The 12,751-nt window shown below is 45.0% G+C and overlaps 1 protein-coding gene across 1 annotated transcript in view; it reads left to right on the top strand.

The window, feature by feature from the left end:
- The window catches only part of pxdc1b (PX domain containing 1b), a 61,896-nt gene that overhangs the window by 24,850 nt on the left and 24,295 nt on the right, over positions 1-12,751 (top strand). The window contains exons 2-3 of the mRNA XM_068049953.1: positions 1,380-1,471; positions 3,966-4,083. Of these exons, the coding sequence (XP_067906054.1) occupies positions 1,380-1,471; positions 3,966-4,083 (210 nt within the window). The remainder of the gene's footprint in view (positions 1-1,379; positions 1,472-3,965; positions 4,084-12,751) is intronic.

A 12,751-nucleotide genomic window follows, 5' to 3' on the forward strand; every position in this document is an offset into this window, starting at 1 on the left:
CAAATGAGATGCAGTGGAGGGGTTGGGATAGATGGTGTTGAGGTAGGGCTGGGTGTCGTCAGAGTACATATGGAACCTGACATGGTGGCCGGAATTTTACGCCGCTCCAATGGGTCGAATGGTGGCGTGGGGGCAGCGTAAAATTGAGCGGCAGGCTTCAGGAGGCCTCACCGCCCCATTTCCGCCTCCGACCAACTTTATGTTGGTCCGATGGGGGGGTGAGAGACGGCCCGCCTGCCTGATGCCAATCAAGACCCTGAAGTCGCCGCCCTCGCCCGCCTCCATTGGTATTTTACCCGTGGCAAGTGGGTGTGCCGGGGATGTGAAAGGCCTCCCAGCTACAGCTGCTGGCCTTTCCGCACCCCAGGTGGGGGCGGTGGCCTGGCAATCGGGCACAGGGTACGCGATTGAGGGCCGCCCCCACTTCCCACCCTAACCCCAGGAACCATGACGGCCCCCCTCCCTCCAAAAGACCACCCTAACCTCACCAGGGCACGACCGATTCCCCTGGTGAGGCTGCCCGAACTTACCTTCTGTCCCGGTTCCATTGTGTCCTCGGTCGGCTGGGCTGCAGTCTCAGCAGTGGCCACCGCTCCGGGTGGCGCTGCTGAGACTAAGAGCTACCGGCCCGCTGATTGGCCGGCAGCTCACTGAGGTGGGACCTGCTCCCTCAAGTGGGTGGAAGTCCCGCCTCGGGCCAATTAAAGCCTGGGGATCCATAAAATACGGGACGGATCCCCAGGCTGGGTGGGAGCGGGATCGGCACCGACATTTACATCGGAGTCCGGCGTCCGCCCAGCGTAAAATTCCAGCCGGTGTTTTCTGGTGATGGCATCGAAGGGCAGCATGTAGATGAGAAATAGGAGGGGGCCAAGGTGAGATCGTTGAAGGACTTCAAAGGTAACGGTGCGGGAGCAGAAAGAGAAATCATAGCAGGTGATTCTCTGGCTACAACTGGATAGGTAGGAACAGAACCAGGTGAATTGACAAAATTAATACAGATTTTACAATCAGGGCTCTATGTGGCAGTATTGTGACATCGTGCAACTGCAGCAAGAACTCCTGTCGCTATTTCAGCTAAACAGTTATGCAACGAGTGACAGGGAAGAGCCATTAGGAATGGGTTCAGAGAAAAGTTGTTGAAGGACGAGATGAGAAAGCAGGTTGATGGGATTAATCAGAAAAAAAAACACAGGCTTGTTTGGTCCTAATGGCCTTTTCCTGATCCTAAAATTTCTACATTTGATATCTAAGTTGCTTACCCAAGTTCATTTGCTGCAGGATTGCTGCCAACTAATTTCACAGAGTTAAAATGAATGCAGATATAGCATTTGGGAACAGTCCGTTTTGTAATTCTTATGTTATCTGTTTTTTTCTAGGATTAGTTGCAGTGAAAGAAGCCCAATACATTGAAGCAAGACTGAATGAAATTGAGAAGGTTCTGAAGATTATAATTAACTTGCCCTGCAAAGTATGTATCGCTATACATTACTCACTGTTACGTAACTGCTCCTTTCCCTCAGAGTGCTGAAAGCATCTTTATAACTTTCCAAACACTCCCATGCTTTCAATCATGTGAGAGCTGGAAAAATAAATTTACTAACTTCTGTGCATTTCAGAATGCTGCTACTGATCACTGAAAACATAATAACGTAAGAGCATAAGAAATAAGAGCTGGACTAGGCCTTCAAACCCAAAACCCCCCCCAACCCGAGCCTGCTCCACCTTTCAGTACAATCATGGCTGAACTTCTATCCTCAGCTCCACTTTCCTGTCCTATCCCTGTGTCCCTTAATACCCAAAAATCTATTGATCTCAGTCTTCAGTAAACTCAACCACCGAGTATCCACAGCTCTCTGGGGCAGAGAGTTCCAAAGATTCACAACTCTCTGAGTGAAGACATTTCTACTCATCCCAGTCCTAAATGTCTGACCCCTTATTCTGAGATGATGATCCATCATTATAGTCTCTTCAGCCAGGAGGAAACAGCCTCTCAGCATCTACCTTGTCAAGCTCTCTAAGAATTTTATATGTTTCAATGAGATCGCAACTCATTCTTCTAAATTCCAGAAAATATAGGCCCATTCTACTCAATCTCTCCTCATTGGATAGCCCTCTTATCCCAGGAATCAGTCCAGTGAACCTTCGTTGCAGCCTCTCTAAGGCAACTAAATCCTTCCATTAGGCAAGGAGATCAAAACTGTACACAGTCCTCCAGGTATGATCTCACCAAAAGCCTATATAATTGCAGCAAGACTTCTTTACTCTTATACTGCAATCCCTTTGCAATAAAGGCTAACATTCTGGGCACCACATTTAAAGAAAGATGTGAAGGCATTGGCGAGAGTGCAGAAAAGATTCACGAGAATGGTTCCAGGGATGAGGAACTATATTTACAAAGATAGATTGGAGAAGTTGGGATTGTTTTCTTTGGAGAAGAGAAGGCTGAGAGGAGATTTGATAGAGGTATTGAAAATCATGAGGGTTTGGACAGAGTAGATCGGAAGAAACTGTTCCCACTTGTGAAAGTATCAAGAACGAGAGACCACAGGTTTAAGGTAATTGGCAAAAGAAGCAATGGTGACATAAGGAAAAACTTCTTAACGCAGCGAGTGGTTAGGATCGGGAATTCAGTGCCAGAGAGTGTGGTGGAGGCAGGTTCAATCAGGGCATTCAAAGGGGAATTAGATAGTTACCTGAAAAGGAAGACAGGGTTATGGGGAGAAGGCGGGAGAATGGCACTATGTGAATTGCTCATTCGGAGAGTCGGTGCAGACACGATGGGCTGAATGGTCTCCTTCTGTGCTGTAACAATTCTGTGATACCATTTCCATTTGCCTTCCTAATTTCTCGCTTTACCTGCATGTTAACTTTCTGCAATTTGTATACTGGGACCCCTAAATCTTTCTGACTACCAACATTTACTAGCCTCTCACCTTTTAGTGTCAATAGTGGCTCAGTGATAGTTCTCTTGCCTCTAAGGCAGAAGGTTCTGGGTTTAAGTTCAGGATTAACTTCAGGATTTGAGCACAAAAACCAAGGCTGACACTCCAGTATAGGACTGAGGGAGTGCTGCACTGCCGGAGGTGCTGACTTTTAGATGAGATGTTAAGCCAAGGCCCCTGCCTGCCCTCTCAGGTGGATGTAAAAGATCCCATGGTACTATTTTGCTGCTGAACAGGGGAGTTATCCCTGTTTTCCTGGCCAGTACTCAGGGAGGCCAGTTGGGTGATTGGTATGGGAAATGGAAAGAAGTTGAACTGGTGCAGTTGTGGAAGTGCTTCGGGGGTTGGGACTGATGTATATTGTTGTGGCAGGCTAAGGAGACCTTTACTCTGCATCTTAACTGTGTCCCACCCGACCTGGGATTGTCTGAAATGGAAAATGTCCCGGTTCCAGCACTCATCTCCCTCAGTTTGATGCACACATAGAAATAATTAAAAAGCAGGGAGAGTAAACAAACAATAGACTAATCCACCCATGGAAGATAGGATAACAAAGAATAACCACAAATGCATGTTTATGCCAAACAAATTGGGGAAGCCATAAAAGCATTGGATTACTGTCATCAATTATAAACAAAGGCCCAGGAACTACACCAGATGGGACATTAAACCAAGGTCCCATATGCTGGGTCCGGTTAAATTAAAAATCACACAGCGTTATTCAAAGATGAGCAGGGAGTTTTTGTGCCTGAGCCAACACGTTCACCACAGAAAAAGATTCACGACCATTCAACCACTTGTTGTCTGTGGAATATTGCTGATATATCATTGTGTTGTATTTACCAACAATAACAACAGTCCCCAAAGAATTTCTAAAGCAATTCATTGTGCCAATCCAAAAATGCCAAGTTAACAATCGTGATAGGGAGAAAGTTCAATAAATTGCATAAACCTAGTATTTTGCTTACAATAGCTGAGTTTATCCAATCTCATGCGCTCACTTTCTGCCCCTTCATTCAGTATTCTAGGTCTGAAGTTGTTCTCACCTTCTTTGAAAGATCATCAATAGACCAAGTATTAAAAAATGACACCATCCAGAAAGTTCAGATGAGTTTTCAAAGCCCTGTCAAAATATCAGGTGAGTGAATGAATCATTTGACAACTCTTCCAGCTTCACAGAGTGGGCCAGGTAAATTTTACAAAGGATTTATTAATTGCTGGTTTGAAGCCGCACAGCCAATCACCAAATGGAAGAGACTGTTATTGTGTGTGTGTGGGGCTCTACTTTGAGAAATAGATTGTGTGATTTTGTGCAATCAAGGATTTAAAAATAAACTCTTCAGAAGTCACGCCCAGAACATTCTAGCTATTACAAAGCATTTTCAATGCGGGGATTATTAAAACAAATGAAATTCCGATTGTGTTCATGGTGGTATTAATTGAATCGTACATGTAATCAGTGAATGCCCATCTGCTGTCAGGGGTTCCTGCCAGAAACATTCTAGTTACCAAGATTCATTCTGTGCTGAGTGAGTTGCTAGCTGCAGCAAAAGGGAGCTCAAGGCCCATTCAAAATCCTACCTTGACTGTCATTGAGGTTCAAGTACTATTTGTGGGGGAGTGTCTGTAGTTCTTAACTACGCGAGGTAGTAGTTAATGGTAACAGAGAGCCATGTTACAAAGAAACCATCAAGGAGTCCTGCTGCACCTCATGAATTGCTCTTTCTGTAATTGGTGCAAGGCCCGGTCTATAGATGAGGGATTGGATTTGGATGTGATTATTGATCATTGACTGAAAGTACCAAGCCAATGTTCTCAACAATTCTCAACAAGACTAATCAAATAAGTGGCCTATCTCAGTAGCGTTTGATTACATTATCAAAATAGGTTATTTTCTCCATGTATAGGTCATCAATGAAGGAACATTTGGAAAGTTGTGCCCATCATTGGGTAGGTTGTATATAATCTGTGGAAAGAAAATGGGCTGAATAGCTTTTCTCATCCTATACTTTGTCTTGAGAGCCCACAGATAATGCATACTGTTGTGCTACTGACCTGGCAGGTTGCACACTGTTCCCTACAACAACAGCCTTCACCGTTCCACCTGCAACAACAAAAAGCATCAAACAAAATGTGTTCATTTTCTATGTTGATAGATCGAAGCCTCTGTGCTGCAGGCACATGTATAATTTCACCATAGCTGCAGGCAGCTCCAATCTTGGTGTTAATGTTTTCAGCCCCGCCCCTGACTAAACCAGTGCCTTGTGTCAGCCGTGGCTCAGTTGGCAGTCTGAATCTGAAGGTTGTGGGTTCAAGTCCTACTCCAGAGACAAGAGCATAAACATCTATGCTGAGGGAGTGCTGCACTGTTAGAGGTGCTGTCTTTTGGCTAAGATGTTTAAACCGAGGCCCCGTTTGCGCTTTCAGATGGACATAGAAGATCCCTTAGCACTATTTTGAAGAGCCGTGAAGTTATCGCTGGTGTCCTGACAAACATTTATCCCTCAATCTACATCGCTAAAACAAATTATCTGGTCATTATCACATTGTTGTTTAGGGGAGCTTGCTGTGCGCAAATTGGCTGTCACATTTCCTACATTACAACAGTGACTATACTTCAAAAGTACTTGATTGGCCTTAAAGCGCTTTGGGATGTCATGAAAGGTGCTATATAAATGCAATTGAGCAAGTCATACTTTTGGTAATGCCTGGAGCAAAAGCTGCTGTGATGAAATTACATTATTAAGGTACATAGGCCCAAGGAAGTGCAGTTACAGAGTTGCAGCCATACCGAATGAATTTAAAGTAAAAAGGAGACACAGCTATTTGTATTTGAGTGTAAATGGTTGCCGGTTCAGATCTCGCTGGTCCTAGCCCAGCCTGCCATTTATTTATAATCCCCTCCCATTTCCACCCCTCCCCACCACCCCCCCCCCCCCTCCCCCCCCAACTTTTCTGTCTGGACAGTGGCCACCTGTACTCGCAAACCCCTTCAGCAAAATGACACTTTTGTACCAACTTCAAATTGAGCATCACAATTTCTTGCAGCATTAATTGCTGGGGGAGAAAAGGCATCAAAGAAAATAAAGACCGGTCTTTTTTTATGGACAGTTTCCCACATCAAATACTCACATGCATTCACAAACATTCATCCCATCAGCTAGGTAAACGGAGCAGCCTTTCACCATATTCCGCCCTTGACATATGGGGCAGAAACCTCTCGCGAAATAGCCCTTTTCATTTGCATTCTCCCGTGGTCTAGAAATAAAGATTTCTCTATAATTTTTTTCACCTGAAGAGACTTTTTAAAAAATGTGCCGAAAATATAAACAATTGGGAGCCACAAGACAAAATTTCAGCACTTTGAAACCAAACACTTGGCAAATATCCAAGTGTCTCTGGTAGAATGCGTAATTTGCATATATAATAAACAAAATACATGTATCGAATTTATCTATCAATAGAAAGAAAATTGAAATTAAATAGACTCAACTCTGAATTATCACATTTTATGAGTTTTTTAAACTAGAATTTTGTCAGTAAAGTCGTCTTTAAAATAAACTATAACTTAAGATATGCAGAATTAAGACAATTTTTTCAGCTATTGATTCTTGTGATACAAAGATTCGCTTCTAATAGCACATTCATCTCAGCTATATTACTATCAATAATGGTCGTAATTGTAAAACCTGTTCCCTGAATCACAGGCGTTATGTATAAGCATGGTGTAGCAGTACCACTCAAACAGGTTTATTTAGAGAACGATGGTGGTTTTTTGTTAAAACAATTATTTGAAACTGTAAGGTGCAACATAATGATGAGCCCTTTATTCCCACAATAAAAAAACGGCTCTTACTTTTCTAGACTTTTTTTTAGGTTTTTTTCATGTTAATGCAATCCAACTGGAAAAAGGTTGGGAGCCACAAATGAGATGTTAAAGAGCTGCGTGTGGCTCTGGAGTTGAAGGTTGCAGGCCCCTGCCCTAGCTGTAGGGGTTGGCAAAACTGACAAGGGTGGGGGAGAGGGGAGGAAGTGCAAGTGGAAAGGGGAGGGGAAGGAATGGATGGAGAGAGGAAGGGAAGGGGAGAATTTTGCATCCCAGTCTGATTATGGGGCCGGAATTTTATGCCCCCCATACGAGCGGGCTGGTGGTGGTGGTGGGGGAGGGTGGTAAAATGGAATGGGAGGCTGGGAGGGCCCTTCCCGACCCGCTCCCACCCCTGTTGCAAATTTACGCGGGGTGGCGGCAGCGAGAAACGGCCCGCCCACCGTAGGCTCATCAAGGCCCTTAGGTGCCAATTAACTGCCATTTAAGGGCTTGCGCCCACTGCCGCGGGTATTTTACCCTTGGCTGGAGAGCGGCTGAGGCCTCAAAAAGCCCACCTGGTGAAACCAGGCAGCCTTCTTGCGGGCTGGGAGGGGGAGGGGGGGGGAAGCCCTGTGCTCAACGGAGGGCCGTCCCGGAAGCCCCAACTGCCCTCAATGAGCAACATTCCCCGCACCCCCCCAAGCCTCGCAGGGGCCCAACTGATTGTCCCCGGCGAGGCCCTAAAAACCTATCTTCGTTCCGGGGCCGTCCTTCATCTTCATTCCGTTGGCTGGGTGTAGTCCCAGCAGTGGCCACCGCTCCTGGTGGGGCTGCTGGGACTAAGAGCTGCCAGTCCACTAATTGGCAACTCCATTAGGCGGGACCTCCTGCCTCAAGGAGGTGGAAGTCCCACCCAAGACCAATTAAGGGTCTGGGGAGCATAAAATTCGATCTGGCTCCCCAGGCCCAGTGGAGGGAGGCTCACCACAGACTTTTTGGCTGGTGGACGGGGTTCCACCCAATGAAAAATTCCGGCCTAGGTGTTTTTCTGTATATGTCAGTTCCAGCATTTGTGCTGCTGCCCTCCATCATTCCTACCATAGAGCTAGGAAACAGTAATCAGGAATTGGCATCAAAACAGAAAAGGTGGGAAATACTCAGCAGGCTAGGCAGCACAAAGTGAGTTAACATTTCAGGTCAATGACCTTTCTCAGTTTCTCTCTCCACTCATGCTGTCTGACCTGCTAAATGTTTCCAACCTTTTCAGTTTTTATTTAAAATGTTCAGCATCCGCAGTATTTTGCTTGGTCAGGTTATAAGAGGAGTGTGCTCCAGAACTTCAACCTTTCCTGAAAAGCAGAAATAGTCAAGGCGGAAAGAAAAATATTATCCAAAGTACATTTCTTTAGATCTCAACCCTACAGAGCAACCAGGCATATAAAACTGGCAGGAATCGTTAACACCAACTGCAAGGTCCTTAGTGGGTCTTCGAGTCCTAGAAAAGTCTGTGATGTGATGACCCACACCTGGGGAGAATCTAGCAGCAGTAGTGCAATATAAAAGTGGCTAAAGATTGTGAAAACACTTCATTGATCAGGCCTTGTTGGATGATTGTGAGAGCATGATCCTCACAGTTTGCCCTCTTGTTACTGCTACATAACATTAAACGTAACTGAAAAACTTGCCATCGCCAACAGCAAAGCAATGGAAGCCCAGACAATGGTTTCTGGCTTTGCAGGGTGGCTAGTCAGACTAAAAGGGGTTCACTGCATTTCAAAGGCAGATCTAAAGCACTGGTCTAATATCAAACTTTTTCATAGGCAGCATCCTGTGTGTCTGTGTGTTTGTTTCGCATTTGACAGGGCGCTACTGTAAGTTGATTAGTTTATACAAATTGTCTCCTTCATTGGGTTGTGGTGCTCCCTCAATTGATTCTTGGTCTGCGCTGGTCTTTCTGGTCTATATTAGGGACTGCAGTTGGACGTTACAATTAACCTGAACAGCCCTGGGAAAGTAGAGAGAGAGGAAAAATCAGGCAGCTCCCAGTTCTGACTATTATCCCTGAATTCTGACCCCTACTGGAAACTTTGCACAAGTGACAGTAGGAAGAGCTGGGCATCTTGTGATGCTTAATGTGGTCAAGTAGCCTGTTGATACTCATTGGCTGGGATCACCCACAAAGAATGATTATTCAGGTGTAGAATCAGAGGACAATCGGCATCTTTACCAATATATTGAGAGACGGGAATAAAATTGGTGGGAAAACCCTTTGTCATCCTTCAGAGTGAAACTCTCACGTTTATCTCATTTCATATCAATCTATTAAAATTTCACTGCAAATTCATCTCTACAGAAATCAGGACCCACTTTAATTTCATTCATTTTCCCCCACTCCATTTTTCCTTTACTCGCCCATCGTCCCCGCTCCAGATGTAATTCCTTGGCCAAGAGGGAGCTGATAATCTCCTCCCAGGCCTCTGCTGATACAACACTTGAGCAAACTGCAAGAAAAATGCACCTGAAGTGAATGACCTTCCCAATGTTCTCTCTTTCCCTGTGGTGAATGTGCCATGACTCCATAGGTAGCTCCCCCTGGCAGCTGAGGTGAGGAACACACCCTATGGGCAATGCCAACATGAATCTATGCTCTGCCATCCTGGTTGACACATTGGACGAGCAATAGATTATGATGCCACCATACAACTTCAGTGATATTTATTTTTACTCTCCAGTATTTTTTCTGTGCCTCCTCTCCTGAAGATCCTGAATCGTGCCAGTGTGCAGCTCCACAGGTGTCAACACATTCTTCAGATGGCCCTTCTTCATGTTTGAGGGCAGGCAGTGATTGCTGGCAACTTGTGAAGAGTCATCAGAGCCTAGCTTGATCCTGTTCATATCTGATGTCTCCTCATGTGCACTTTCCAGTAGGTGCCACTGCACAGTAATTAGCATTGGGAGCTTTTGGTACTTTTTCCCTCCCTCGACCAGAATCACTCGAGCCTCATGTAGAACCTCCTTCCACCAAGAGCTGAGACCAGCTGAATTCCAGCATTCTTTATCAAAACAAAGAATTGAACCTTTTCAGGAATTTAAAATATCAACTTACCTAAAAGAAATTTCAAAGTGTCTGCCACAATCCAGCATTTCAAGAATATAAAAATGGAGAAAGGCAATTATTTCAGGCTGTGTTTCTCTGAACTGAGGCAGAAAATTACAAGGACCTGTAAATATCCAGCACCAAAGAGCCATGACTGACCCCACAGCCTATTTACATCACCTCTCCCACACGGAGTACTTGAGCAGTGTCCTTAAAGGGACACAACAGATTCACCTTAACTGTGCTGTGGACTTTAGGCTACCTGTGAGCAGTGCCATGGAAGATTAGCTAGAGCTTTACAAACACCTACTTACTGTGTGCTGTGGCTCAGTTAGTAGAACTCTCACCTCTGCGTCTCAAAGTTCTGGATTCAAGTCCCATGCTGGGGCTGGAGCACAAAATTGAGGCTGATATTCCAGTGCAGTACTGAGGGAGCACTACCCTGTTGGAGGTGTTGCGTTTGGATGAGACATTAAACTGAAGTCCCATCTGCCTGCTTGGGTTGATATAAAAGATCTCACATGGCACTATTTTGAAGAACAGCAGGGGAGCTATCACTGGTGCCAATATTTTTATCCCTCAGCCAACACCACAAAAAAAACAGATTATCTGATCATTATCATATTGCTGTTTGTGGGAGCTTGCTGTGCACAAATTGGCTGCTGCATTTCCTGCATTACAACAGTGAATACACTTCAAAAAGTATTTAATTGGCTGTAAAGTGATTTGAGACGTCCGGTGGCCGTGAAAGACGCTATCTAAATGCAAATCTTTCTTTCTTCCATATTGCAAGCATTAACATTTACGTAGCTGAGCTTGTCAGAACTAAACCCTATGTCCATCTTTGCAAATTATTTTCATTTGGAAGTGACGTGCACTTTACAGAATAAAAGTCCTCTCTCAGAGCACTATTGCTCTGTTTAGATACAGACAATAGGGAAGGTTCGCTGACAATAAATCACTGGAAATATTTCATTCCCCGTTAAGGGGATGCAGTACAAACACTTCCGGAGCTTTCTTCCTTCTGACTTTGTATTTAATTGTGCCAGAACGCACTTGTTAATGTGGCTTGCAAACAGAATGGAACCAGTCTCCTGATTTCAGAAGATACAGCAGAAGTATTTCAAATTCTCATGTTTTCTCACAGTATGAGGCAGCCATCGATGTGAAGTAGGTGATCCTTATGGCACGGTGAAATGAAGCACTATAGCCATAAAAATATCATGAGTTTAACAGTTTACATTAACAAAACAAAATCCAGTTTGGTTTTGTTGGGCCTCTGCTTTCTGGAGGCCAAGAATCAGTGTTTATTAGGCGTACTTTACTGCCACCTTCTGGCTGAACTTGCAACAGTGAAAGTGATTCAGAACCTGGAGAGTATTTCTGGCAATGAATTTCAGCAAAATAATGTCAGTCAGTGTGTGAAATGGGGGCTATTCTCCTCAAGCTGCCAGTATCAGAGGCCCAAATTTGCTCTTTTTTTAATCTCTCTGTCATTGGTGACACACAAACTAAAATGAGGATGTCACTTTGACCTATTCGATTTTGTTAGCAGATTAACTATGCAGAAAAATTGGCCTTTTGCCACCGTCCGCTGAATGACCTGGTCCACTGTGTTTTGAAGCTTCGTAAACATAAAACAAAGCAATAGAAAGTGGATAACAGAAAGAATATATTTTGTGAAGGGAGCAGTCCCTTTAACTTGTAGGATCTCTTTCATCATGAAAGTGTGTGGCAAATGGCAAAGCTTTCGTTAATTCAGGGAGGGAGGAGCATCAAAGAGCTATTTCCATCACAATCTCAAAGAAGTGAATGAAAAGTTTGGCAACACTTTAACCCAGATTTTAACGCAGGGAGAGTTGGAGGGCATGGGCAGGTTGTAGGACGGGTTGTAAACCCTGCAGGCAGCTGAGCACAATACCTCAGGCCATTTTAATCCCCCGACCTCATTCACATTCCTCAGGATTGTCTACCGAAGCTGCCAGGAATAACGTAGGAGCTGGCTGGCAGACAGGACCTGGGAATGGTGGGGGGCCTGAAGTCACTGGGGACCCCAGGGGATGGTAATGAGATGAGGGGGAGTGCGTCCGAGCCAATTGAGGCCAGAAAAGAGGAGGTGGAAGGTTGAAATAAAAACAGAAAGTGCTGGAAATACTCAGCAGGTGTGGTAGCATCTGTGGAGAGAGAAGCAGAGTTAACGTTTCAGGTCTGTGACCTTTCATCAGGCGGAAGGTTGCCTTGTTAGGCCACAAGGAACCTGAAGAAAATATAAAATATATATGTATATATTTACCTGGACCTCTTCTGGCCTGAGGCTGATGATTGGCAGCTTTTGTTGATGTGCTTGATGCTATCTGGGCCTCCAGATTCCTGGTGTTAAAATTGCGTTGTGGTGTCAATGATGTCATCAGGCTGCAACTTCCCTATTTTAATTAGGCCCCAACCTGTATGGGTCGGGCAGCCTCCATTCTGCCAGAATCTCAGCTGGAAAAATGGCGGGGGACAGGAAAGCATTGTGAATGCAGTTTGAACTCCCACCCTTGCAACATTCCCAGCAGACAAGTGGGGTTAAATTCCAAGCCTATGGGGCGAATTTACCGACCCACCAATATCGGGGGTAGTGGCGGTGAGAGCTGGAAAATGCCTCTGGGAGAGGCCCGCTACAGACCTCAACGCGGGACGACCCAGCCCCATATTGCCAGTGACAGCGAGGCCTTACTGCGCCCTCCCCCCGCCATACAAGGTACATTTTTTTGGGGGGGGTTGAGGGCAGGTAATAAATTTGATGGTCTTTGGGCGTGGGAATAGTGACTCATGTTTCTTGAAAAATTTAAATTAAACTGAAGGGCTGGAAGCCAGCATTTTGTACAGCCGCACCGTAGCCCTATATACTGAAAAACC

This window comes from Heterodontus francisci, chromosome 2 (assembly GCF_036365525.1).
Source record: "Heterodontus francisci isolate sHetFra1 chromosome 2, sHetFra1.hap1, whole genome shotgun sequence".
Taxonomy (NCBI): domain Eukaryota; kingdom Metazoa; phylum Chordata; class Chondrichthyes; order Heterodontiformes; family Heterodontidae; genus Heterodontus; species Heterodontus francisci.